General features: G+C 42.6%; 1 protein-coding gene across 2 annotated transcripts in view; it reads right to left on the bottom strand.

Annotated features, from left to right (window-relative positions):
* The window catches only part of LOC127057570 (uncharacterized), a 188,997-nt gene that overhangs the window by 110,758 nt on the left and 54,881 nt on the right, over positions 1-23,358 (bottom strand). For both annotated transcript variants that reach the window (XM_050966400.1, XM_050966401.1), the window contains exons 12-19: positions 20,743-20,895; positions 15,564-15,708; positions 9,650-9,808; positions 8,552-8,670; positions 7,108-7,389; positions 3,166-3,321; positions 2,506-2,690; positions 443-625 (exon numbers count right to left, since the gene is read on the bottom strand). In XM_050966400.1, coding sequence (XP_050822357.1) covers positions 443-625; positions 2,506-2,690; positions 3,166-3,321; positions 7,108-7,389; positions 8,552-8,670; positions 9,650-9,808; positions 15,564-15,708; positions 20,743-20,895 — 1,382 coding nt within the window. The remainder of the gene's footprint in view (positions 1-442; positions 626-2,505; positions 2,691-3,165; positions 3,322-7,107; positions 7,390-8,551; positions 8,671-9,649; positions 9,809-15,563; positions 15,709-20,742; positions 20,896-23,358) is intronic.

The raw sequence follows: 23,358 nt of genomic DNA, 5'->3' as shown, positions 1-23,358 counted from the left end.
AGTGTCTATTTTTCAAAAGAGCAACTTTGTACGGGGCATAGCTACACCATACTGAGTCACCCTGTTCAGTTTAGTACCAAAGTACAGTCACTATACCTACAGGGAGAAAACTGAATTCAAATTTAGAGCCCCGCACTGTTAACAAACCTGCCAGTTAAGTTCAGATTTTAGAACGTTATCATTGTTAGTGTTCTCTGGACATTGGGTAACTCACACACCTCCTGGGTGTGGTGTTCTGTCCCATCTAGCGACACTGAGACCACTTAGAGAGATAAAATGAGTCTGATAAAATGAGTCTGCTCTCTAGCCTTAGCTAATAGCCAGTTTGCTTTTAGCTCATGCGGTAGAGACTCATGCACTAAGCTCCAGAGATCCCAGGTTCTATCTCGCCTGCCGACGACTAGGATCTGTCAGTGTTACAGTTGCACTCATCTGTTTTTACCTGAAATCGATTATCTCCATTGATTCTTCAGGGGTGTTCAAGAAAACTTTAAGTTCTTGTCCTTTTTTCACCTGGATTCCTCCATCAAGGCTGGTTGATGTCTTCAGTCCTGTTACCCAATTCAAGCCAGCTCTTCCCAAATTCCCCACAATTCCCATTTGGGCAGAAATCTGGATCAAAGCACTGACAAGATGAAAAGAACACAGTTCCCACTGAAAAGCACCTCCTTATTTACCAACATCATTATCTAAGCCACAGGCTTCTTATCCTCTGTGGCACTGTACGTGTTTCATTGCTAACTTTAAAATTGGATGAACATTTTGTTTTTTAAAAAAACTTTGAAATATTCAGACACACGCATCTTAACACAAGCCACACCAAAAGTCTGTTATAACAGAGAGGTATACAAGCTGAGGAATCTAGACCTGGATTCAAATCCAAACTCCACCAGAAGAGGCAAGGGAAGTGGTTGGATCCAGTGCTTTGGTTCAGGCCCATCTCTATTTATACGAGACATAGCAAAGATCAAGTAAACAATTCAAGAACACAGCCAAAAGTCTGACAGAGTCAGGTAAGCTAATATAGGGCTAGATCCTTGTCTGCTATAATCTGAAATATAGCTCTGTTGACACCAACTGGATATATTTGACCCATAATGCAATTTATTCTCATATGCAAAATTAATTCATAATACCACAGATTATGAAGTGATGCTCATAAACATAGAGGAATAAGTGGGCAAACATTTTTTAACCAGTAGCCTCAACAAAAGAATAAATACTTTGGTCTCCCACATTTAATTTTTGGGGCAAGGATTTCTATCCATAGCTCAGAAAAATCTTTAAACTAACATCTCATCTTCAGGAAACTGCTTTGGAAAGTGGTATAGTTGTGGAAGAACAATGTGAGTATGTAAGACAAACACAGGAGGTGTGTAACTTATCTAATTGGATTCAGAACAAACCCTCCCTCCCAATATTTTGTTTTAACAGGGCTAACTTATTGGTAGGAACACAGCAAAAGAATATTCCTGCCTGAATGACTTCAGTGGAATGGCCTCATACAATTAAAAAGCACTCAGACCATACCCCATCCTCCAGGTCCCATTGGAAACAAAATCATGGAGATCCCTATGAAATCCAAGGGAGAATCAATTGTATTATATGAAAAGCAACTCGTGAGATCGCCTGCCTGCAAACATTTGTAAACTTGACTTTGAGGTATTATAGGTGGGCTGGCTAAAAAAGCAGGGCTGGAGAAGCACAATAGAGACTTTAAAATTAAATAGACAGCATAAAAAAACTGCTGCTTCCTGATAACATGGCAACATATAGCACACTGCTGGTCACTGACCAGTTCTCTGTGGATTTCCTAATTGATTGCAGGGCACATCCGCATGGAACTTGTGCCTAAAGTATCACTCCATTCTCCTCACTGTCGGAAGTGTGGGGAAGTAATAAATACATGCTAACACTATGCAGTTATGTAGCACTTTACATCCACATGCCTTATAAAAGTGAGCTCATACTATTAATCTCATTTTACAGATGGGAAACTTAAGGAACAAAGGGTACATCTACATGGCAATAAAAGACCTGTGGTACAGCCATGGCTAGATAGCCAGCTGGTGGGGGCTTGTGGTGCTTGGACTGCTGGGCTAAAAATTGCAATGTAGACATTCGGTCTGAAACCCCAGAAGAAGTTTTTAGCCTTGCAAGCCCAAGTCAATTGACCTAGGCTCTGAGACTCAGCGCCACAGGGGTTTTATTGCACTGTAGACATACCCAAAAATGCAAAATGTCCTGAGGCAGGAGCAAAACCAAGGACTCCTGATTCCCATTCACATGTTCCAGACACTAGACCATGCTGTCTCTCTACTATTACTACAGTTCTTAAAGATGTCAACCAAGCTCTTTCAAAGATTCCTAGGGTACATTTCATGATATTGGTATACAACCCACAGTTTGTAATCACAGTATGGTTCAAAGTAATTACAGTTTAACTACAATGTACCTGAATTATGAAGCTATATAGACATTGCTACTATATAAAGCATCTTTTACCTTGGCTTGATATATCCATTTATGAAAAAATTTGATCGTTGTTTGAAATCCACATTCCCTTTGATTTTTACATTGGTTGCTGCAGATGCATTTAAAGCCAGTCTAACCTGAAAGCCTGAAATTGATGGAAAGAACAATTCTTCGGTAGCCAGACTCAGTCTTTTATTAAACTGGACCTCTTGTCCCTATGGAAAAATAATAAAACAAAATAAAATTGCTATGAATATCATAAAGTTAGCTGCAAGGATTTTTCCAGACTTTTGCTTGGGACAGAACCATCTGCTGTGTTTTCCATAGCAGGTCCTTTTCATTGAGCTAGAGTTGGAAATCAATGAGAAACCAGCACCAAAGCTTATCTTTGGCAAGCCGCGTCAGTGTTTAAAGACTAAGTATTATTTTGCTCTGAAGTATGAAAGGTTTTGGACAAGAACAGGGACAAGGCATTAAACTAAATTTTGTTCACAATGACACAAACACATCCCCTTCTGTTACAACCCAGAGTAGATCCCACATAGTTCCCAGTTTTGGAGGTTTCTAAAAAATATTCTGATTTGGTTAGATTTGAACAAAGAATAACCCCCGTTCTTCCCCTCTTACATATCAATTCAAAACTATTTTCTCCAAGCACCTACGTTCAAACAGCAAAATGGTTCCTTTTACCTTTAGAAGCTTGACAGCTAGCTCCGCTAGGTTCAGGGAATAATGTTTCACTTGCTTCTTTATATCCTCGCAGTCCAAAAAGCTGAGTTCATTTCCAAAAATCTTGATGCTCAGTTCGCATTTCAGCTCCTTCTTTTTCCCCATCCTTTCAGTAAACTGACAGAGTGGTACAGAGTTATTTACGAACAGGGGCTATTTACACAAAATGCCATTCAACTTCATACATCACCAGTGCAGTTCAGATTATTAGCAGAGGGGATAGTGGGGCATTTGAACCCACACAAATATGACAAGCCCACATAAGCTCTTGGTTATTAGTCCTGCTGTGTCCTGTACAGCATTCCACACACCAAGGATCAGCTACTTTCAGCCAGGAGCAGAAGTGATAGATGCTCCCAACCCAGCATATTCAAGATGGGTGAGTGACAGGGCTCCTGAAATGCTGAACACTGCTATGCCAGAGACAGATATGGCTTTGGGGAAACAAAACCGCCGACTCCCCTAGAATAATCATGGGTGCCAGGTTTGTATCATTTTTGGCAGTGCCCAGAACGGGTCCAAGCAGAGCTGTTCCGTCCATAGGACAGACCAGGGCAACCGCCCCAGGCCCAGCACTTTGGGGGACCCCACGATTCAGGGGAATGCAGGGTCCAGGGCAGCCTGCGGAGTTAGCGGGAGGCGTGGCACTGGCAACAGCGAGTGACACGGCCCCATCCTGCCCTGCTCCACTCTGCCCCGCCCCGCCCCGCCCCGCCGGCTCCCAGCTTTGCTAGGGGGAGGGGGCAGAAGCTGGGAAGGGGTGGGGCAGGGGCTTGGGGCAAGGGCTAGAATGGGGATGTGGAGGGGGCAAAGCAGGGGTGGGAAGAGGCAGGCTGGGGGTTTGGAGGGAGGGGCAGAGCAGTGCTCAGTGGGCTGGAGCCAGGTTGCTCACTGCTGCCGGCACCAGGCCCCCTACTAACCCTCTAGACCACCCTGGACCCCGTGTACCCCTGAAGTGCAGGGCCTCCCAGAGCACAAGACCCAGGGTGGTTGCCTCCATCTGTCCTCTGAAAATACAAGCCCAAATATTGGTGGAGCACAGGCACAATGGGCCCATACAAATCGCAGCCTATGGAATAATAACCTTTGACTCTTGCTATGAATGGAACTCACCCATCCTGTGGGTGCCATGTTTGCCTCGAGATATCACTAGCCTTCACTGACAGCCACTGCGACTTCAAACCCTTCAAAGCAAAGCCTCTCCCCCTGACTACAATGTTGAGGAAGTGGCAGAGGTGGACATATTGGCATCATGTGGCTCCTAACTGCTGTGAAAATCTGTTTAGCTATTTGTCCATATGCCCCTATATAATAATTTTAGTAAAACTGGTTGAATTTTTTTTTAAATTCTCAAATTTCAACAAAAATGGGGCAAATATTTTCATGAAATTTTCATGAATTATCTCGGCAATTTTTTTATCATCTTTAGTTTTTAGGGGATGTATGTCCTTAAAACTTTCAGCCTTTAACCCATGTGTTGATTTAGGGTTTCCAGCTTTACTGCTTCTGAATTGTGGATGAGTTTATGAAACTGTATCACAAAATTGATGTGTCATGCTAAGCCTATACGTATATGGATCCACGAGGAGTTAGCAGGGTCACATCTCTGCCAAACCTGAGGTAATGATGGATGATCAGCACTCAGTGATTGTCTAGTCAAAGTAAGACACTTTGGGGACGATGGGTTTGCTCCAGATGGGAGAAAACACTCTCTCCTCTTGCTCTAGTTTGGAAGTAGTGGAAAGTTACCAAAAGGCAGAACAAAAGAAGCAGGTGACCCCAGCAGGAATCTACAAATGGATGGAGGGGGGGAGAGGGAGGAACATAAGACAGAGCCATTTTGCACCAGATTAAGATGAGAGAGGCTGCTGCAAGGGCAAGGCAGGTAAGGGGGCAAAGGACCCTGCCTGCCTGAGGGAACACAGATGGACTGCCAAGGGAAAGTGAGCTAGTGAGGAACATTGCATTTAGGAAGTGTTATTGTTCTCTGTGTGATCTGTGCTTGCTTGTGCTTTACGAGATTATGAACAACAGAGCATTAATGTGTTAGATTCTGAACAAAGTGTCTCTGAATGTTAGTTTCACAACATCTATGTACCGCTCAGTGAGCTGAACTGTGAACTAGAAGCTTCATGCCTTTGCGGTAGAATTCTGGGAAGGGGTTTCTTGGTGGCTACAGCTTGTTCTGGGGCCTAGGGTGGTGGGCTGAGGAGCTCCATTTCTGAGGAGTAACAGACAGAGTCAGTGTCCGGAAAATGTGCCAGAGCAGTGGTTCTCAAACTTTTGTACTGGTGATCCCTTTCACACAGCAAGCCTCTGAGTGTGACACACCCCTCCCCTTATAAATTAAAAGCACTTCTTTATATTTAACACTATTATAAATGCTGGAGGTGAAGCGGGGTTTGGGGTGGAGGCTGACAGTTCACGACCCCCAATGTAATAACCTCGCAACCCCCTGAGGGGTCCCAACCCCCAGTTTGAGAACCCCTGTGCCAGAGAGAACAAAAGAGGAACTATCAGCTGCGGCTTCAGAAATTTAACACACACACGCACACACACAGGCTTGGATTCCCCTCACAGCAGTCCTACTGGGTAGCAGGAAGAAGGTGCTTGCTAGGATCTGTGACACCCTGGCAGTGAAAAATAAAGCCTATCGTGCAAACATTGACACACATGCTCAACTTTAAGTGTGGGAGCAGTCCCCTATTAATTTCAGTGAGACTTCTTAGGAGTTTAATGTAACGCACTTGCATAAGTGTATGCAAGATCAGGATCAGAATCTATATATAAAATAAATACGTTAAACAATGATTATAATAATAAAGAGTTGAACCGACAAATTTTAACAATTTAAATATTTGTTTAGTCTCTGTTTCCAGAATGACCATGAACAGATTTTGCCTTTCTCAGTTGTACTTGTTTTTTGAATTTATTAGACAACTTTGTTTACTATTAGAAAATTGGCTTGTGTTGAGTAGTTGTGATCAGTCAAGTAAGTTTCTGTTTCTGTTTCTCTGCTCTGATTAGATTAAATAGCATGCTTTTGCTGAGTAAATTCATAAAAGAAAATGTAAATTTCTCCTTCCCTGAGTATTCACATAAGCCAAAAAGCTGCTTTCTGAGACCACATATGCTAGTGAAAGTTGATTACAAGAATGTCCGTGGAAAGAGGCACAAATACAGCCAAAGAAAATCCAAACCCAAAAATTGTCAAATTTAGAGCTCACAGAAATATGTTTCCATTATCTGCTCAGCTATAACATCAATCATGTGCAGGCTCCTATAAACTGTGGCTGTCTCTTTGTTTCCAGTAGGAAAAAAAAAGATGGTAAATATACTGTATTCCAAAAAGACCAGCCTATCTGAGCAATTGGGGTAATTTACTAGACTATAGCTCAGCTGTTGCAGCTGGTTCCCACCACCTCCCAGTCAGTTCTGCCTAGAGCATGGATTGCCCCAATCTCTAATCTTCATTTCATGATCGCTGTACAATGGAATTCCACTGCAGTTCAGAGCACACTCAGCTGAATAAGAAATAAGTAACAATAGTGCATCAAGGCAGAGGCTCAACATTAAGGGTTTGCTTGTGTTCCTCTTGAAACCAATGGATTAAAAAAAAATCAATAGAACAATATTAAGCCTCAGATTATGTAGCGACAGCCCAAAGTATTGGTGACTAATACTTTGAGATAATATAGCTTCTGCAAAACAGGGCATGATTCTCCACATCCTTGATTCTTGCACAGTCATTAACACCTGTGCAAAGTGATTGTAAAACACTGCCACATCCAAAGGGCAGCATTCTACATCCTTTTTATACAGGACTTCTAGGCAATTCTAGATCAGACCCAGAGACTACTTTAGAGCATCACAGGCTTTAGCAGGATATGTATATTCAGTTACCTTTTTCACTAACTCACTCATCTTATTGTACTTTCCACCTGGACAGCTCTGCTTTGCATTTCTTAACTTGGGCTTGGCACCTTTGGTCACAAGACGATGTCCATGGCTGTCTCTCTTTGAAGTCAGCTTCTTTTGTTTGGATTTTCCAGCTGCCTCCACCGGATTTTCTGACTTGGAGTTTCTTTCATCAGTATTTGTAAACAAGTATTCACTAAAAGTAGCAGAGTGCTGGCCAACCATCTTCTGCATGAGATCTTCTGCATTCTCTAACCGTATATTAAACTAGAGGAGAATATATTTAGAAAACCACACATAGCTGGGGCATAACCATGTCCATACTCAGCAAATAGAAATTTAACTACCAGCATGGCTCTGGACTGGCAAAATGTAGACTTCTATAACAACAATGAATTAGCCATACCAGGCCAAACTGTTAGTCTGTTGAGTCCACTACCCTGCCTCAGGCAGTGGCCAATACTGGATGCCTCAGTAATAACTTCCATATCACAACTATAGCCAACCATGTGATGCTCTATATTGGGGAAACATTTCTTTCTTAATCTGGCAGCAATCCATTTGCACCCTGAAGCATGTGTTCTGGCTACATCTAGTTGAGCATATTATAAATAATATTGGTTGTAAAATTACACACCTCTTTTTTCTGTGCTACATAGAAACTTCAAGTGTAGTTCTGTTCAGAAATCTGACTAACATGGCATTATGAAGTCAATATCCAATTGGTACACATTTCATGTAAAAAGATATTTTTTTCCTAACTACTCGCCCTGCAAATGGTAACCTGGAGTCTGAAAATTAAGATGAATTCTTTCCCTCATGAGCATCTTCATCAGCAACAAAGATTCTGGAAGCCAAACTGCACCTTCAGTTCCAGCTGTGCAATTCCAGGCATAACAGGGCACAATTTAAAGACAATGAGGTTGCATATGGGTCACCATTTTGTAATGACCACAACCAGGAGTTGTCAGCTGGGATTGAACCTGGGGCCTTCAGCAACAAAAAGCAGTCTTGAACTAAAAGGAGTAACTCTGTTGGGTTGCATCCAGCTCCCACTGAAGCCAATGACTTCAATAGGAGCTGGATTGGGGTTTAGCTGGCAGCAGTTCTAGACTTTATCTCCAGTGTGGATAAGGCACTCATGGAGGATATGAGCTGCTTGGCTAGTCTGCTACATTAACACAGTAGAGAGAGTTATCAATTTGAACACAATTCAATCTATTAATTGAAGCGTTGAAAGGGCTGATTTGTGTCCAAACTTTCATAAACTCACCAGATGAATCTCATATACAACATTCATTAATCTCAAGAAAAAATATACAACTTGATGAAGAAATTGTAATTGGAAACTATACCCAGAAACTATAAAGCACTTACTTCTATTTCAATACACTAGGCATTCCATGAAGAGGGAAAAAACAGAATTTACCTCCAGTAGATTTATAGCCCGCCCTAGCGTGTATATAGTCAAGTTTGTCATTGTTGATCGTGGGATGAAAGATGCAGGAGAAAAGACGAGTGCTGCCTCCACATTAGCACCTGCAGTTGCTGCAATATAAAATATCAGACACTGGGTCGTTTTAAGATCAAATGTTGTCATTTACTTTTCAAGTTCCAGCCTTTCTCTGGGAAATGGCAGTTTTGTCCTTTATGGAGAAGAAGAAAACATTCAGCCAACAGATTAATCCATTTATTAACCCTTTAACATAGCAAAAACTCAATAGACACCACAATATGCACAAATCCTAGCTCACCTACAGGAAGAAGCATTTATGGTTTATGTCTTACATATATAATTAAAGAGGAAGAGTGTTACAGTACATGAGCAAAAATACTAATCTTACTTTGCTTTTGAGAAACTAAAACAAAAAACAGATGTGCAGGAAAAAAAAAAGAAAGAATTTGCCTTAATCTCCTCTCAGATTAGCGTAAATCCAGAAAAGTCAACATAGGTGCTTCAAAATAAAAACAATGAAAGTGACAGGAGAAGCAGGCCCCAAATATTTCACAGAGAGCTCTGTTTAGTGGTATATTTGGTGCCTAGCGGTATGGGGCTTACTACTGATATGTAGGAAGATAAGAGTTCAGAGGTGAACTCAGGGAACCTCCTCCCCAAGTCATTTTATAACACAGAGGAAGCTCAGTTGCTAATCATATCTCCTTAGTGTCCATGATTGCACTAGCCTGAACACCACTCTTCTTGCTGCTTTGGAGGTCCATGTCCGTATGGAAGAGAGTGTAGTAGAGTCAAAGGAATGACTGGAAAGTACCAAAACAAAGTCAATTGGATTGGATTTTCCTTTCATTCACATCTGTTGTACACCGTCACATTCAATGGAGTGACCACTGATTTGCACCAACAGAAGTGAGAGCAGAATCAGGCCCCATGTTTGCATATCTGGGTTCTATTCATTCACAAAAATTAAAATATTCTGTGGGAAAGTGAGGAATAAAGGAAAAAGAAAGCCACATAGGGATTTAAAGCATGCACATGTGGCACAAGATCTAATTTTAAAGCGAAACATACCTGAATGGAAAGTGACATCTGAATACGAGGAATATTTCCATATCTCCCAGTCAAACTCTCTGCTGAGAATGTCATCAGGAAGAGAATCTCTAAGATATTGCTTCAGGGGATCATCTGTCTCCAGGAGCTGAGAGAGGTGACTCCAAACAAAAGAACCCACTTAAATTAGACAAAGAAAGAGGCTTGTCAATCACAGAAGAGGGTTTTTTATTTTTTAAGGAACTAAGATACAGTAACAGATTCCTCACTTATTTACACCTGTGCAAATCCAGAGTCACTGCCCCAACTGCACTGGAGTTAACTCCAGTTTACACCAGTGTAATAGAAATCAAAGTCTAGACCACTAGCTAATCTCATCACTGGCAAAGCTTTTTAAAACACCCAACTTTAATGAATCCTAGTAAAAGCCAAAGTTTGCTTTATGTTTCAGTAATGGTATTTACAAACTTTCCAATTGCTGTAGTTAACTAACTAGTATTTAAAGTAACCAACCTCACTATTTGCAGTATTCAAATTTTTTTTAATAATAAGTACAGAATAGCACAAGGGAATGCACTGGATTGGAGGTAAAATGGACATGCTGCTCAGTACCAGCAGTGTAGCTCCAAAGATTTAGAATGATTCTGGATTTACATTAGTGTAACAGAGCAGAATCTGGCTCTCTGGCACCAAACAAACCCATAATGAAAAGGTCACTCTTATGTAATTACATTACAAAACTATATTAAAACAGCATTAAGGCTGCCCATGCAAACTTAATTCAGCCCCCTTGTAAGTATGCATTATGATCGGTTTTTCCCAACATCACATAGGAAGTCTATTGAAAAATCTAGAGTGGAACCTTGCTCTCCTGTGTTTCAATCCAGTGCCTTAAACACAAGAGAATGGTCTCTTCTTGAAACCTACTGCTCCATTTTACTGTCCACCCTGTACTATCTTACACAAAGATCTTGTACAACAAATAGTCATATAATTAAAGATTGCATATGCAGACATAGGCACCAACTCCATGGGTGCTCTGGGGCTGGATCAGCCACAGGGAAAAATTGGTGGGTGCTCTGCACCACTGGAAACTCCCCCTCCCCATCCCCCCACTCCAGCTCACCTCCACCTCTGCTCCATCTCCTCCCCTGAGTGCACTGCCCCGTCCTGCTTCTCCCCCCTCCCTCCCAGCACTTGCGCTGCAAAACAGTTGTTTCATGTAGCAAGCCTGAGAGGGAGGGAGGGAGGAGGAACATGGCGCACTTGCGGGAGGAGGTGGGGGGGATTTGGGGAGGGGTCCAATAGGTGCAGGGAGGGGCGGAGTTAGGGCAGGGACTTTGGGGGCAGGGGTGGGGATGGGGATGGGGGAATGAGCACCCACTGGAGGAAAAAAAAGTTAGCACCTGTGAATGCAGAAGGGGCTTGAAACAAGATTGCGTGGGCAATCCAGCACAGGCATTTCCTAAATTGTGAGTGCCTGGAGTTTGCAACACTAACATTCTTTTAATGAAGTTTTTGGCATATAATTTCTTAAGTTGTTTTAAAAAAGCAAATGTTAAAAAAATATCATGTGGACTTATACCAGTGATTCTCAAACTTTTGTACTGGTGACCCCTTTCACATAGCAAGCATCTGAGTGCAATCCTCCCTTATAAATTAAAATCACTTTTTTATATATTTAACACCATTATAAATGCTGGAGGCAACGTGGGGTTTAGGCTGACAGCTCACAACCCCTCACATAATAATCTCACGACTCACTGAGGGGTACTGACCCACAGTTTGAGAACCCCTGACTTATACTGACCCCTTTCATGGATATTCAGCACAAAGCTCGATTACTTAAGCTACAAGTTACTGGCAGCAGTAGTAGTCTTTTATCTTCCAGGTGGATCACCTGCTATATGGCACACACTTTGCCAGTGGCTTACACAAATGTTTGATAGAAAACAAGGGGATCTGGGGAATCAGGAATATTGTGTTCTATCCTGGTTCTAAAGTACAGTCTAGTTCAGAGATTGGCAACCTTTGGCACACGACCTGCCAGGGTAAGCTCCATGGCGGGCCAGGCTGGTTTGTTCACCTGTCGCATCTGCAAGTTCAGCCGATCACAGCTCCCACTGGCTGAAGTTTGCCATTCCAAGCCAATAGGGGCTGTGAGAAGCCGCTGCCAACGCATCCCTCGGCCCTCACTGCTTCCCGCAGACCCCATTGGCCTGGAACAGTGAACCACGGCCAGTGGGAGCCTTGATCAGCCGAACCTGCGGATGCAGCAAGTAAACAAACCAGCCCGGCCCGACAGAGGGTTTACCCTGGCAGGCCACATGCCAAAGGTTGCCAATCCTTGGTCTAGTTGCTACAGACAGCATAGCCAAGCATATAGGCTACATCTACACTACAGGATAAATTCGAATTAGCTTAAACCAATTTTATAAAACAGATATTATAAAGTCGATTGTGCGCGTCCACACTAGGCACATTAATTTGGTGGTGTGCGTCCATGGTCCGAGGCTAGCGTCGATTTCTGGAGCGGTGCACTGTGGGTAGCTACTGTAAAATAATGAGGCCAATAACTTTGATTTGCGTCCACACTAACCCTAATCCGATATAGTAATATCGATTTTAGCATTACTCCTCTTGTTTTGTAGGAGTACAGAAATCGATTTAAAGAGCCCTTTAAATCGATATAAAGAGCAGTGTAGTGTGGACGGGTGCAGCGTTAAATTGATTTAACACTGTTAAAATCGGTTTAACAGCGTAGTGTAGACCAGGCCATAGATTAGGCACATTTATTGTGGAAGGCAATTCCTGCTACTGCTGCTGCATTCTTCCTCACACCCAGAGTTCTAGTGCTGTGCCTGGGAGCACACTCCCAGTATGTGAGAGAACTCTGAGGGTGTGTCTACAGCGCACTTAAAAAACCACGGCTGGCCCATGCCAGCTGACTCGGACTAGCAGGGTTCAGGCTATTTAACTGCAGTGTAGACTTCTGGGCTTGGGGACCCACCCATCTCACAGGGTCTTAGAACCCAGACCCCAGCCTAAGTGCAGAAGTCTACACTGCAATTAAATAGCCCTGCAGCCTGAGCTACGTGAGTCCGAGTCAGCTGGCACGGGCCAACCACAGGTGTCTAATTGCAGGGTAGACATATTCAGAGAGTCTGGACAGTATGCTTAGTGCAGATGGAATGTACAGAGATTTTTAACTCCAAGCCTCTAACAAGCTCTACTAAGCATGTGCAAATGGTGATTTTTTCAAAATCTTAAAACTTGACCAAAACTAGAGGTATTTTCATGGGGACAGCACGAGGTCTCTTTGTCCATTGGAGCATCCCCCTTGCCACATTTCGAGTCCCTGCTTCAAAGAATGGAGGCACTAGGACGCCTCAAAAATGATTAAAAAAAAAAAAACAACATTGGCCACATGATCAATTATTCCCTAACCTCATTCTCAGAAATGGCAGATCCATTTCAGTGAAACAAACAAAAAAAAAAAAGGGCAGGCTGAGACGAAGAGCAAGCACAGAAAATTCTGGAGTAAACAGTTAAAGTCTGGCAAAGTTGTAAGCAATTGAAAACAGAGATTTACAATGGAAAGTATTAGGCAACCTTCAATACAGACATCACTACCGGCTCCATTTACAGTACCACCTAAATAAACTCATGTAATGAGCAGTTTTCTCAAGGTTAACAATTCCACGTGCAATTCTGTTTCCATCATACAAGACAACTGGCAATGAAAGCTCTTTACATAAAATAAATAAATCTGAAGCTGTTATATTTTTGGAACCCAATTCTCTAACAGGAGACTGCCAATTGCTTGTTGCACGGGCTGCGGAGATGCGTTCCCATCAGGGGCAGCTCTATGTATTTTGCTGCCCCAAGCATGGCAGTCAGGTGGTTTTCGGCGGCGCACCTGTGGGAAGTCCTCTGGTAATACGGATTCGGCAGCATGCTTGTGGCAGGTCCGCCGGCTCCATGGCTTCGGCGAGTCCACTGCCGTATTGCCGTCAAAGCCGCCAGACCGGCAGACCTCCTGCAGGCAAGCTGCCGAAGGCAGCCTGACTGCCGTCCTCATGGCGACCGGCAGGCCGCCCCACCACAGCTTGCTGCCTCAGGCAGGCGCTTGGCGCACTGGTGCCTGGAGCAGCCCCTGGTTCCCATGCTCCAGCTTCACATATAGAGTTGCAGTATTTATATGATTGTTTGGGAGGGTTGTAATGCAGCTTGATTTTTCGTGTTTTTATTCTGAACAAGAATCCTGAAAACCAATATGTGCTTTATGCCCTGAAAAGCATCTATTACCCATGAATCTATTATATGACTAGTGTAAATTCCACATGCTCAGAAGCCCAACAGAAAAATCAAGACAGTTTCTAGATTTTAGGGTTCTTGCCTTCAGTCATTGGTGCAACCAGACAACAGCTTTCATTTCTGTGCAGATCTGGCTCATAAATCAAAAGTAATACAGATTTTGTCTTTTCCAGGTTACAGAGAAGAGGATCACTATCTGTGCTGATTCTGGACAGGGTTAAAAGCACCGGATCAAATTATAATTATTCCTTGTTGATTCTAGTGAAGTTGTTTATAGAAAATCCCTCCTTCATCCCAAATCCTGGATCATTTTAAACATGTGTTGCTTTTGTATAGGAAGCTGGTGAGATTCTTCACTTCTATGTAACCCAGATGTTTATTTTCACACTAGTTGAAATGGCTTCTCCTCTGGAAAATCTACCACGTAAACAAAGGCAGTGTTTTAAACCAAGCACAATGGATTTTCTATGCAGCATCAGTTTTCAGTTCAGCATCTAATATCAGCAATCTGACTCAGGTCAGGCGGCAATCAGTCATGGATTGGGCTGGAATTACTGAAACAAGCAGTATGAAGTAAAGAAAAAGACTGCAGTACTGTTGCCTAGAAACTATGCATCTGGACATATTCCAAATACATAAAACAGTCAGAGAGAGATTTTTAAATAACATCCCTTCTAATCCAGCATGTTCCTCTTCCCCCACTTTTCTTCTTTTCTGGATTATTAATGTTTCGTTCTTGCTGTTTGCGCCTAATTGTTTGCCAAAGTTGTCAAACTTTAGTCTCCAGAGCATTTCCAGGTGGTCTGAAGAGCTGCTTCTGTCATAACGACGAAGCATCTCTCAGTAAGTCTTGATGCTATTTGCAGTTGAGTCCAAAACCCTTAAGGTTTCCACTGACTGTGCGATCAACTAAATTAAAATTAATACACCACTCTCTGTACCCTTCAGAACTGTGTTTGTCTCTGGTGCAAATTCAACCATGATTAAATATACAGATGACACCAAAACTGATGCAGAACAAATGCAAAGGAGGACACCACTAGAGAGCACAGTGTCCCAGAGAGAGAAGTGGAGGTGAAGCTGTAGCAATAAGAGGGGATTCAATATTAATAAATGTGTAGTACTATACCCAGTGAACAACTAATATAAAATGGGGAGAAGGGGAACACTTTAAAGGGGCACTGTGAAATACTTTGTAAACAGCTTTTATAATACCTATTACCTGAAATAATTTTCAGAAGCTTGGAAATCTGTTTATTTTTTTGCTACTTTTTTCCTTCTCCATTCAGCAAACTTTATAATTAGCCATTTGTGTTTGTAATATAATAAAACTCAGCATGGCCTGTTGTTCCTCTCTCAGGCTCTTTGATGATGTATGTGTTCATTAAATGCTGCCAGCCAAGGGAGATCACACCGGATTTTCTTTTGTGCACCATACCAACTTGTTGACAATTAAAAGAAAAATTAAACCCCCAAATTCTAACAGTTTTAAAGTAGGTAAGGTGGAGCTCAAATAGGTTGGTACCTCACGCATCTCTAATAGGAATCAAATAAAAAAATCAAGTCTAGAAAATAACATATTTCCTTTTTTTTAACATTTCAGTAGCTGTCTGCTGACCTTGGCTGGATGTCTCCTCCTGCAAAGTCTGTTGTACTTGATTAAACAGCTCTTCACTTGGACATTTCATTGCTATATAATATGAAGCAATTCTTATTTCTACATCATCATCGGCTGCTTGATATAAACGGACTAATACAGTACGCTTGAAAAAAAAAAGAATTGAGGTGCATTAATTTCTTGGTACAAGCAGCTAGCTATTGCAACAAGCATTACGAGGAAAGTAAGTTGTTTTATAAAATATCAACACACACATATATATGTACAGCACAGCATCCTGTTCACAAAGTCCCAGGATGCTACACTTTTACACAGATTGGGATGGATCGATTGAGCTATTGGGGAGCATTACTATTAACATAAATGAGTTCAGGACTGGACCCCAATACAATAATCATTAATATAGTTTCAAGTAGCAGAATTTACTAGTCCAGCACCAAATCTTCGTTTCCTTATTCAGAGCCTGATCCTGTTAACACTTCTGTGTCCGAGTAACTTTTCTTCACATGGACAGATCTTCTTCCATATCTTACAGATGGAAGGAAGTCATTTTGTACACCCAGTGTTTAGTTCATACAATGTCATTTATTCTTTTCTACTTAACAGTACTCCACATGACAATTTGTTTTTACCAATGAGAATATAGCAATGGGTGGTATAACCATATAACCCAGTTATACCCTTGAACTGTACACAAAATTTCAATAGATTTCAATGAGCCTCTGTATTTGTCACAATGACAGGATCAGGCTGTATGTCAGCATGGGAAGTAAATCAATTAAACAAATGAGGACGAAATGCTTTGTATTTCTTAGTATACCTCAGAGTGCGAGTTCTCTTAAGTGTGGGAGGAAATTCCAGGTCTATCTAGCAAGACATGTTATAGGCTAGTTTTGCTTCAGGAAGGCCTGGTGGGTACGGCTTTCTATTTTCTACCAAAGGCTGTGTCAACCTTTTACTTCTCTCTAGCCAGCTAAGAATGGGAATGTCTCAGTTATAATTAGGCTTATGCATTGCATAAAACTTCCAATACCGGAGGTTAAAAAAACACCACCACATGAGCCCCTAAGGGGCTTCACCAAGGCAAGGCAAGCCAGGCAGCTCAAGTTACCCCGTTTTATCAATTCACCAACAGTTACCACAGTGGGATGCTGAAGTTATCTAAGCACAGCGCTACAGCGATACCTGCAATATTACAATGTGGTAATTGTACTGCACTTCCATCATGTAAAAGGGACCTTTTGCATGTGAAAAGATCACATTTGTCAAGAAAAACATCTGAAGGCTTTTTTTGCTTCTCCAGCAAGAACACAGTTCTTCTCAACCTCCCCTGCAGCAGAAAGAGTTCTGCTGCGAGATGCTTTTATATTCAGTTCTTATTTGTTTGCACACTCCAGAATTATTTCACACAGGGGCACCATTTTAGATTTTGCGGAACGGGGACAACTTTAACCATGATTCCAAGGGCTACCTAGGCACCTGAAAACTCTAAGGTTTGGCGCGTGCATGTGCACGTGCGTGTATGTCAGATAATAACTTAGAAATTAGCTGATAGGGCACTGTATCCAATTCTTATATATAAAAAAAGGATTAAATAAATATTAGACCCACTCAGCTCTAATAACAACAACATGTTCTCACATCATGTATCAAGTCACTTAAGGGACACTGGTTAGGTTTAACATTTTAATGTATATTCTTTGTTACTGACTCTTGAATACAGCAATTGAAACAATTATAGAAAAATCTAGATTATTTTCTATCACTTTTTTGAAGTTCATCAAGTCTGAAATAGATCATTTAACTTTGGAAACATCCTGCTAGGGCAAGGCCCCATGAGTTTATATTGTACCTGCCTGGGGCTTTAGAGGTGTAACCTCACTACAGATAACAGACTAGAAACTGACTTTAAACAGGAATGAAACGGACACTTTCAAGTCACTTTCACAGTGTTGCCAATCTCAAATGTGCAAAAACCACGAATCAGGCTCACCAAAAAGCATTAGATTGTTTTTTAAATCATGAGATTATGTAAAAATAACAGATTTGGGGTTCTTTTTATTTGCCTTCTGCTTATAGAGCCTTTAGGGTGCACTGGGGTCACATGTTTAAGCTTTCTGCACAACCACAAGGACTAGAACTTTTCTTTAAGAAATGAAGGCTGAAATAATCACATATCCAATTGATTCCAGGAGCAGTGGCTTTAAGGAAAACAATCATCATGAGACTCATGACAAAATTATGAGAGGTTTCAGAGCTGTGTTAGTCTGTATCAGCAAAAAGAACGAGGAGTACTTGTGATACCTTAGAGACTAACAAATTTATTTGGGCATAAGCTTTCGTGGGCTAAAACCCACTTCATCGTATGCATGCAGTGGAAAATACAGTAGGAAGATATATATACACACAGAGAACATGAAAAAAATGGGTGTTGCCATACCAACTGTAACGAGACTAATCAATTAAGGGTCACTCAATTACAGACCTAAAAGTAGCAATACTCGAACAAAAAAACTTCAAAACCAGACTCCAATGAGAAACTGCAGAATTGGAATTAATTTTCAAACTGGACACCATTAAATTAGGCTTGAATAAAGACTGGGAGTGGATGGGTCATTAAACAAAGTAAAAACTATTTCCCCGTGCTATTTTTTCCCTCCCTACGGTTACTCACGCCTTCTAGTCAACTGTTGGAAATGGGCCATTCTGATTATTGCTACAAAAGTTTTTTTCCTCCTCCTGCTAATAGCCCACCTTAATAGATTCATCTCATTACAGTTGGTATGGCAACACCCATTTTTTCATGTTCTCTGTGTATATATATCTTCCTACTGTATTTTCCACTGCATGCATCCGACGAAGTGGGTTTTAGCCCACAAAAGCTTATGCCCAAATAAGGTGCCACAGTACCCCAAAATCATCAGAGTTGGCAACATGACTTTTACTTCTGTTTAAAGGCTGGTTACTTTCCAGAAGGTTCTTCAACTCAAATCACTGTAGTGTTGTGTTTCAGTTCTCACAGGAGACTATTTAATGCCAAACACCAAGAAAATTCTATATTTTAAAGTTGAGAAAAGAACTCAGACTTCTGAGGAATATCAGGGCCATGGCAGGCAGGAAAGGAAAATAAACAGGCAAGGGAGCTCTGGGCAGCTCTTCCTCTTGAAAGAAGGTTGGAGGGTCAAATCTTGTAGTCTTTAATCTAGAAAAACTTCTATTGCCATCAGTTCCTCCATTCATAAATATAAACATCACAGTGAACATGTGTAACATGTGTGGTCAATAACTCTACACTTCACACTTAAATATCTGAGCTTTCTTATCCTGAGTTACATCGCTTTTATGCACTGGCTTAGGGACTGGATCTTCTGGCATATTCTCAACAGTGCTGCATCTGAGCACACAGATGATGCCCAGAGAATAATGCAAATCATGCCAATAATCGTAGACTTTATGGACTCTGTGGATGCAGTTTCTGTTCTTTGTTCTGGAATTGGCCTGAATACAGCTGAAACCCTAAGAATTTGAGGCATAAACACATCTGGTACTCATACAGCACTTTCTCATTCCTTCCTTTTCTCAAACTCAGAACAAAAAATGACTGAACAAAATGGTCTCCAATTAAAATGTAAAATTACACAGCAGCCATTGCTGTACAATCCACCATGGGGCAGAACCTGCCACCCCCTGGGAATTAAGTCATCTCCTCTCATCTGATTCTCATTCTCCATCCTTCCTGACTTCTGTGCTGCTTTACATGCTGTCAACCACAACACTCATTCCAACCTTCTGACAATTTGCTGGAGTCTCAGAGAACTGGCCGCCTTGACTTTGCTCCCATCTATCAGAGGCCTTTTTTTTTTTTTGCAGCATGTGGGGCGGGGGGTGGAGAGACTGGTCTCCTCTGCTGGATAGGGAGCTAGCCCTGAAAGACCTAGGTTCTACTCCCCCCATGGACTTCCTGTTTGACCCCAGGCCAGTGCTTTAAGGACACAATTTCAAAGGTTTTTAGGCACCTTAAGATGCAGCTAGATATCTAGTGGGGTTTACAAAGCACCAACCTTCTAAGTAGGATGACCAGATATCCCGATTTTATGGGGACAGTCCCGATATTTAGGGCTTTGTCTTATATAAGTGCCAACTACCCCCCACCCCCTGTCCCAATTTTTCACCCTTGCTATCTGGTCACCTTACTTCTAAGTACATTTGAAAATCTCACTAGGTGCCTAAATGCCTTTGAAAATCTGGCCCTTAGTCTGCATGTGCCTCAGCGCTTCATCTGTACAATGGGGATAACAGCACTGCTCTACCTCACCGAGGGGATGGGAGGAGAAATAGATTCAACATTGTGAGGTTCAGCCTCAGATACTATGGTGATGGGGCCACATAAGTACCACAGGTACAATGGGAACTTCTCTATACACTGGTAGCCCTTCCCTGGGTTTGACCCCTTCTTTTCACCATGCCTCCAAATCTCCCACTTTTCTGAATGCAACCTTGGTTCAGTGTTTTGCTGTACTTTTACTGAGTCCCCCACGTTCTCTCTAAAACAACCCCTCCTCCCTCTCCCCCCTCCACAGAGGGATTCCTCTTTTACAGGCTAAACTTCCATATCCCTAATTTAATCACCAGCCCTTTCTTATCTGAATCACCCTGCCTCTGTTTGTAAACAAAATACTGACTCCCTGCCCCAGGGGCACCTCTTCTCTGCAGAACTTAGCCCTCGTCTACACTGGCGGGGTGGGGGGTGTTGACCTAAGATAGGTAATTTCAGCTATGAGAATAGCATACCTGAAGTAAACGTATCTTAGGTCAACTTACCTTGCATCCTCACAGCACGGGGTCATCTGCCGCCACTCCTCCATCAACTCCGCTTCTGCCTCTCACCACAGTGGAGTACAGGAGTTGCTGGCAGAGCGATCGGTTTATTGTGTCTACATTAGACGTGATAAATCAATCCCAGATAGATCGATCCAGTGGGTAGTGTAGACGTACCCTTAGATTTCACACTAATGCTGTGCTATAGTTAAGAGCTTCACCTGGGAGCTTGCATACCTGTATGAAACATGGGAGGGGGGGCTCTCACCCTCCCTGCCCCCTAGTTGGTGACCCTGATTTCACACAGCACAGATTCCAATACAGGACCAGTAAACCATCAACCACTGAACACATCACTTACATTGGCAGTGCAGGGAATGCGTCTGAAGGCCTGTATGGCAGCCAGGCGGATTTCAGTGGGATTGCTTCTCAGGGATGCGCAAGAACTCAGGATAGGTGTTAGAGATGTTGCTGCCAGCCCTGCATTTCCAATTGCTTTTAACACTAGCTGCAGCTGAAAATACAAAGCAAGGCAAAATGGGAAACAGAGGTTAGGGTTGCTAAAAACATCCCATCACCTCCACAAGATATTTTATTACTTTTGTATTATCACATTTTCTTTCAAAATATTCTGCCTAAAACAGATCTCTGCTCACCATTTTATTGTCGCACAGGGAATTCTCAATAATGAACCACAAACATGAGCAGATCTGTAGAATGAACTGTGGAGAAAAATTGCTTGGACACAGGATGCAAAGGTATTATTTCAGACACTTCTGTATCATTGCTATGTTGTTCTTGCAAAATTTCAGAACAGCAAATACTGAGAGTGTCCTTGGAGATCGCCTGGAATCAATTGTTTGGCTCAGAGAAGGTGCTAGCAGAATATCTTCCTATCTGCCAGAGGATCAGGCTGGGTCACAACTCAAAAGATTTGCTGGCATAGCTACGTAAGTTCGGAGTGTAAAAAATTTGCACCCCTAAATGACACTGTGCCAGCAAAAGCTAATGCAGTTGCACTGGCAAAAGAGTCCATATGCTTATATCGCGTATTTCATTCAGGGAACTAGTATAAAGTACAGTTCCACCAAGGGCATGGCTACACTTGCAGATGTAGAGTGCTTTGAGTTAAATCAGCCTTCAGAGAATGCAGTAGGGAAAGCGCTGCAGTCTGTCCACACTGACAGCTCCAAGCACACTGGCATGGCCACATTTGTGGGACTTGCAGTGGCATTGGGAGCGGTGCATTATGGGCAGCTATCCCACAGAGCAGCTCTTCCCATTCTGGTGCTGAAGCTTGTGGAAAAGGGTAGGAGGTGCGGGGCATTCTGGGTCCTGTCCCAACGCTCCGTGATGCATCAGTTCACATCCCAGCAATCACTGTGCTTCCGTCCACATTTGGTGCCATCTTTGGATGTTTTTTGTACTGCGCGCTCTGTCTTCCCTTTCAGTCTGCAGGAATGGAGCCTGAACTGCTGAGGAATATGCTGACGAGTCTCACCAGCACATCACGTTTGGCAGTCGAGTTACTCCTTAAGCTCCAAGCTGACAGTGTGGACTCCGACAATATCAACTCGAGTAACGCATATGACATGAGATTGATTGTGGCATTCACGGACATGCTCACCACCATGGAATGCCACTTTTGGGCTTGGGAAACAAACACTGAGTGGTGGGATCACATAGTCCTGCAAGTCTAGGAGATGACCAGTGGCTGCAGAACTTTCGGATAAGAAAAACCGCTTCCATGGGAGGGAGCTCGCCCCCATTCTGCGGTGTAAGGAGACGAGATTGAGAGCTGCCCAGATGGTGGAGAAGTGGATGGCTATTGCAAACTGGAAGCTGGCAACTCCAGATAGCTACCAATCGGTCACTAACCAGTTTGAAGTGGGAAAGTCAATCACTGGAATTACGTTGATGCAAGTTTGCAGGACCATTAATCACATCCTGCTCAGAAGAACCATGACTCTGGGTAACATGCATGACATTGTGGCTGGCTTTGCACAAATGGGTTTCTGTAACTGCAGAGAGGCGATAGATGGGACGCATATTCCAATTCTGGCACCAGCCCACCTAGCCTCCCAGTACATTAATCGGAAGGGGTATTTCTCTATGGTTCTCCAGGTACTTGTGGATCACCATAGGCATTTCATTGACATTAATGGAGACTGGCCTGAAAAGGTGCATGACACATGCATCTTTCGGAACACTGGCCTGTTCAGGAAGCTGCAAGCAGGAACTTTCTTCCTGGACCAGAAGACCACCGTAGGGGAAGTCAAAATGCCCATTGTAATCCTTGGAGACCATGCTTACCTTTTAATGCCATGGCTGATGAAATCCTACACAAGGAGCCTTGACAGCAGCAAGGAGCAGTTCAACAACAGGCTGAGCTGGTGCAGAATGACCATGGAGTGTGTTTTTCACTGTTTAAAGGGCTGCTGGTGCCCTCTTTATGGGAAGCTGGACCTGGCCGATGACAGCATCCCCGCGGTTATATCCACGTGCTGTACCCTCCATAACATTTGTGAAGGGAAGGGTGAAAGATTCACTCAGGCATGGAACTCGGAGGTTCAAAACCTGGAGGCTGAATATGAACAGCCAGAGAGCAGGGCTATTACAGGGGCTCAGTGCCGGGCTGCAAGGATTAGGGATGCTTTGAGGGAGCAATTTGAGGCTGAAAGCCACCAGTAACGTTTGGTGCCCTGCAGCGGTTCCAATGTTAGTAGGAATCTGTGTTTGCTATGCTGACTTGCAGTGCCTGTTGATTTCCTGGGCTAAGGTATCTTTTATTTTATGCAATAATAAAGAATGTTTTCAATGCAAAAAAATACATTTATTGAAAAGAAAATTCATGTACTGAAAAGAAACACAACTTCTTGGGAAACAGAAAGGGGAAAGGGGTGGGGAACAGTACAATCGCAGATTTGAGTATGTCCTGTTATCATACTCAGCCTTCCTGTCTGGAGTGCTGTGCAAT

Source organism: Gopherus flavomarginatus, chromosome 9, assembly GCF_025201925.1.
Source record: "Gopherus flavomarginatus isolate rGopFla2 chromosome 9, rGopFla2.mat.asm, whole genome shotgun sequence".
Lineage (NCBI taxonomy): Eukaryota > Metazoa > Chordata > Testudines > Testudinidae > Gopherus > Gopherus flavomarginatus.
The sequence above is the reverse complement of the archived record's forward strand: the minus strand, read 5'-3'. Positions and strand labels throughout refer to the sequence as shown.